Source organism: Rhipicephalus sanguineus, chromosome 2 (genome assembly GCF_013339695.2).
Source record: "Rhipicephalus sanguineus isolate Rsan-2018 chromosome 2, BIME_Rsan_1.4, whole genome shotgun sequence".
In the NCBI taxonomy this organism is placed as follows: domain Eukaryota; kingdom Metazoa; phylum Arthropoda; class Arachnida; order Ixodida; family Ixodidae; genus Rhipicephalus; species Rhipicephalus sanguineus.
The window spans coordinates 134,796,787-134,802,375 of record NC_051177.1 but is presented as its reverse complement, the minus strand read 5'-3'; the positions used below and the strand labels follow the sequence as shown (position 1 = coordinate 134,802,375).

The 5,589-nt window shown below is 44.6% G+C and overlaps 1 protein-coding gene across 1 annotated transcript; it reads left to right on the top strand.

The window, feature by feature from the left end:
* Positions 1-434: 434 nt before the first annotated feature.
* On the top strand, positions 435-5,168 carry LOC119381293 (uncharacterized). Its single transcript, XM_037649197.2, has 2 exons — positions 435-686; positions 4,053-5,168. The coding sequence occupies exons 1-2, from the start codon at positions 448-450 to the stop codon at positions 5,164-5,166; spliced, it is 1,353 nt and encodes a 450-aa protein (XP_037505125.2). The 5' UTR covers positions 435-447; the 3' UTR covers positions 5,167-5,168.
* The last annotated feature ends 421 nt before the right edge of the window (positions 5,169-5,589 follow it).

The following is a 5,589-nucleotide window of genomic DNA, read 5'->3' as shown; positions in this document are numbered from 1 at the left end:
TTATTTCGTGAGTACTAACGGGGATTGAGGAACTTTTCTTTGATTACATACACGAAGGCGGATCTCGCAGCGGACGACAGAATCCTAGCGGTGATTGCAGGAAATTAGTCTTGCAGAAAGTCCCAAATGTCTGCGTTCATGAAAGGTTCATCTCCGAGAAAATGTGCGCGGAGTGGTAATAATGTTACCCAGAACATTCCGCTCGAAGTTGGATTCGAATATGAAAGCAATGTCTTCCGATCGAGGTCTCTGTACGGTCCAACTGGAAAACGAGCGACACTGAATATGAAAACAAAGCTATCACGGGAACCCCGCAAAGTGAGGTGGGTGGCAGTAACATAGCGTAAAGTATGCCCTTAACCGAAATATCGCTCTCAGCTTGGCGTGCATCCGTTTTGTTTGTGTTCACTACGCAGGCTACTCACCTGGAAGCAGCGCTCGGACTATATGAAAAGGGCAAGCATATTGCGCAATCTCCGAAAGACGAACCATATTCGTGAACACCTAGTCATCTCGTACCGCAATTTCAACGCTACGCTCAACGACAGCCGCTTGGATGAAATTCTGAACCATACGGGCATATTCCTAGACTTCGCCGACAAGGTGGCAGACTCGGACCTGACACCAGTTACGTTCAACGACAGCACCAAATTTTTCGAGTTCACGCCATCGTTGTCGAAGGAAAGGTAACAATTTCGGGGTCCCTAGAATTCTGCTCGCTTAGCGTACATAAAAAATGCTCCGGAAATTCGCTTGCTAATTCTTATTCGAGTAAAACAAGCAATTGGTTTTGACTAACGAATGGTAGGACGTAACGCAGAAAGATGCAGCAAATCTGATGCCGCGAAAAACACTCACCATGACAAAACGAATTCTCTTCGACTACTGTGCAGCGGCATGAGGGCGATCGAAACCATCATGTTCTTTATTAATAAGATTTGTTCTTGGAATATTTGGAATGCGAAAAGTACTACGTTATCGAAACTGTGGCAACAAAAAAAAACATACCCAAGGTGTAATTAATGTTTTAAAAGACGAGAGAAAAGATGCTTTCACGTGTTACATTATTCACCCCAATAACTGAAAGTACATTCAATTGAATTGGTTTTTTTGTTTTGCTTGTAATTAACTTTTTAAGGTGTTCACTGCAGTAGCGTAGCCAGAAATATTTTTCGGAGGGGGTTCAACCATACTTTATGTATGGTGGTGCGTACGTTTGTATGTGCGTATATATTATACACTTGTAAAACTGAAAAGTTTCAGGGGTGGGGGAGATTGAACCCTCCCCCCCCCCCCACGTGGCTGCGGGCTGTCCATTGCCAGGGAGAAATTGTATTGGCTCTACGCGATTCGACCCGGCCAATAAAAGGAACCCCTCCCTTCTGGTCTTTAAGCGATCTGGCTATCTGCTCCTGATCTGCCCTTCTCAGTCATGGCGAAAAGACACCCAGGGTTGTGTCTATTCGACAGTGGACACTTTACTCACCGTGCAGAACACGGGAGCGACCGGGTTCTGTGAACCATGCGGCAAAAAGCACAATTGCGCGGTTTTGTTCAACCGTTGGCGCCTTTGTACCATTTTAAGCAATAACATGTTTGTTTTCCTGTCGTAGATAGAGGTCGCGCACGTCTTCGTGTGAAATAAGTTGCATTTCTGTAAAAATTGATTGGGCCTATACTTAAGACGTTGGAGGCCAAAAAGGTTGTTTTGCCTTTCTATGTTTAGCGCCTAAAACGTGTTTTTAATGCCTAAAAATCCAGCCTCTAATGATGACTAAGCTTAAAGGTAACGTTGGACACAATCAAGGGGTGAGAAAAATGAACATGCGTATTTGCCCTCCCCTCGTAGTCAACATGGTGGAGCAAGCTTCGCGCAGATCCAAATGAATTTGCATCAGGCGTTTTCCCACTACGTGTAACTTTCATTTAGGTCGCCCTCTTCACTAATAGTTACGTTATAATTGCCGATAGAATGAAAGCTCATGTCAAGTCGTAACAGAGCTGCCGATGCGCAAGCAAACTCGAGGCATCTTCTCACGTACATATTTTAACTTGGCAACGATCTTTGTGGAAAATAAAAAGAACGTTAGAATTTATGTAGTTAAATCAGGAGAGTACAAAGTGCGCGCCTAAGCATTTCTCATTATTTTCAAGCCCCCATAGGCTTGCCGACCTTGGAACACTATTCACCAGTGAACGTACTTTTTGGGACAGTAGGTTATACTGTTTGCAGCATTGCAATCAAGCGGAGTTAGTTTAGGAATTTCTTTGTGTATAAAAGTACATTTACCTTTGTAGAACAGAACGAAAAAAAAAAAGCTTCCGCGAGAAGAAACGTTAAAAAACGATGTACGCAAGCTGATATCAAATGAAACAATTTCCCAGAACAGTTGCATATGAAATATATATTCCAGATTTTATTTCTGAATATTCATGTAACATATCTTATTAGGTATGCAGTATTAACGAAAGAGAGGCGATTGCAAAACTGAGGACTCCTTTCTTTTGTTAGCCATGACTTAATGAAACCAACAGCCAATACGAATAAGCTAGGTATCGGGGCCATCACTTGGACGTTTTAACTGCAGTGTATAGTAATTTTTAAATAAATGTAAAAGAGTTACGGGCAGTGGCGTAGGCAGAAATTCGTTTCTGCCTATGTCACTGACCCACTTGGGGTCCTCCCTATATCCGACATGGGGTCCGGGTAGGCAAGTGTGGTCGAGAGTTTTGTGCTCTGTATCTCATATGAGAAAACAATTTCGGGGGGGGGGGGGTCAATCCTGGCTATGCCACTAATTACAGTGTATGGAAAATCAACTCACCGCAGGTACGGACCGAACCGATAACCTTCAGGCGATACTATAGTGAAAACAGAATTTGCCCTGTGCCTTTCTTAGCTTCATTGTCAGTTGGTTTCACTAGGTTGCGTCTTACAGAAGAACCGAGCCCTCGATTAAGCATCCACTCCTTCATGAACCCATAACAAGGGGCTCGTGCCAGGAGGCTTCATGCCTTAAATAGTATATGAGGGTTTACGCATTAGCATCCAGCTCGTATAAGATCGTGTGTTAGGTGACGCCAGCTGGTAAGAAAAGAGTGTTACACGATCGCTGTCAAGACGGCGAGAGGCGCTGAATAACACACCCATGATTACACAAGCGTAAAATGCGCAATAATATGAATGGCAAAGAGACCGCCCCGGTAGTTCAGTTGGTGGAACACCGGCCCCGTTATCCGAACGTTGCAGATCCAGTCACCTACCTGCGGCCCGTTGATTTTTAGGGGCGAAGCACCTTAGGGTCGAGGCTTTTCCGTTGTTGCTCGTCGTCCGCGCTCACACAACAGCACCGTGTACAATCGAAACATCAGTTTTAACAATAGTTTAATATCAAAATAACAATTGCGACGAAACAACATAAATCACCTACAAGCATAAACCCGTTATATTAGTCTGCGACTTCAACGTACACAACATGGACCTTAGGACCTTGCTCTACCTTCGACTTTCACTGTCGGCTGTCATGGTATATAGAAAACCGTTGCTATAGTCGAAACATATATGTGTGTATGTGACTGAAGAAAGGGTTTGCAATGGACGAACATGAATCATACTTGCGACAGAACAATATAAACACCTGCAAACACAAACCATCTATACTGGTCGGTGAATTCAACGTAGACATTATGGACTTGAGGACCTAGCTTTGTCGTCGACTCTTCGTGTCACTTCGTCACTCAATTTACATTATACAGGGCAGTGCTCGCGTAATGTACGGTTACTCACCCATACGATACCCACAGCTTCGCCCACTCGTCATGATTCACTTCGTGGAGATGCGTGTATTTTTTCATCCATTTTAATTCCTTTCTATTTACGGTAATATGACTACACCACAGTTAAAACATACTCCCGTATGCCCTTCATAGATTGATTGTCTGGTGGTTTTATGAACTTGACAGCATGCCACGCATGTAGCGTCACTAATTTACCTCGATAGTTATTCCAGGTATCTGAAGCTTATATCCGATTAACGATTTCTTGTGCGCAGGTGGCGTGCGATTCTTAATCGGTACATCAAGAAACCTATAGAGTCGTACTCCGGCGTTACGATACACGGCGTCGACTATTTCAAAGCAGTTTTTGAGATGCACAAGAATGGCGAAGACGTCATGAACGACATCGTCGAAACAGTGGCCGTCCAGAACCTTGTACCATTCACAAGCATGGATATGATTGACAGCTTCCACAGAGGCCAGGGAGAAGAGTCCAGCATGGCTCTCAAGCACACCTGTTTCGAGTTATTGTACCCCAGTTTCGGTTACGTTGTGAACGAGCAGTTACTGCATAACCTAGAGCAGACGAAGCGACATGCCAGAGAACTCGCTGAAACCATCCGAGCTACGTTTATAAATTCAGTCACAGAATCGTCAAAAAACCAAACCGTGCCGATCGGCGACGATTCTGCACCAAAAAGCAATCACACGCTGGAAATTGTTTTCGGCAACCTCGACAGGTCGGTGCCTTCTATGTTTCCGCCGCCGTACAAAAACTATCCAAACATAACCGAAGATCCTCTGCAAAACTGGGTGAACATTGATCGATACTATTCTGAACTTTCCTCGGTACCGAAAAATACCTTCATTAAATACAGCGAGGCCGACTACGGGACATTCATAAACTTTGAAATGATGCTACACTACCTGATGTTTCCATTTGCGGGTGACGACGCGCACGTAGGCGTTTTCACAGGAGGCATTGGTCTAAAGTTTGCGGCGACGATTTTCTACCAACTTGTTGAGGAGGCCGGTGACGCCGCGGCTGGGCAGATATACAAGCGAAATCACCAATGTTTGGAGCTCGAAGGAAGCGAAGTCGACAAAGACCTGCAGGGCGCCGTTGCAGCGGTACCGGTAACTCAGAGACTATACTCGAGGATGCGCGAGGAAGACGACTACAAGAAACTTCTCGGGGGCATCCAGTTGTTCACTGAGGAACAGGTGCCGTTTGCGGCCGGCTGCTACCTTCTGTGCGGCGAGACGAGGGGTACGACTCTCTGCAACATGCCACTCATGCATAGCGCAGACTTTGCCAGAGCATTCGGCTGTTCCGATCACGCAATTATGAACCCGCGAAAAAAATGTGCAATGGTGACGCACACATAACAATGAAAGACGAAATAGTTTCCTCCTGATTTATTTTCAGCATTGAAATCTCGACCACTGCGAAACTTTCTTTAGCCAACACCCTGAATATTTCCGGTAGTAAAGCTTTGAACTACGATTCCGGCATACGTTGCGTGCATTTCGGCCTTCAAAAACACAGTCGCGGCGAAAAGCGACATAATTTGACAGACACTTTTAGTCAGTTTTTATTGATCACTGGTCAATATGTTTCTCATAACGGCGGCAACGGCTCAACAAGCTAGCATACAGTAAACGAACGTTACCACTTTATTTAATTCAGGTTCGAAAATATGAATGCTTTTACAGGTTGTCGAATAATAATAACCTGTGATGATCCTACAGATCTTTACATTTCAAGAAAACTAGGTTTGTCGGTTTCTTCGTGTCTGTGGGAAAGATGTG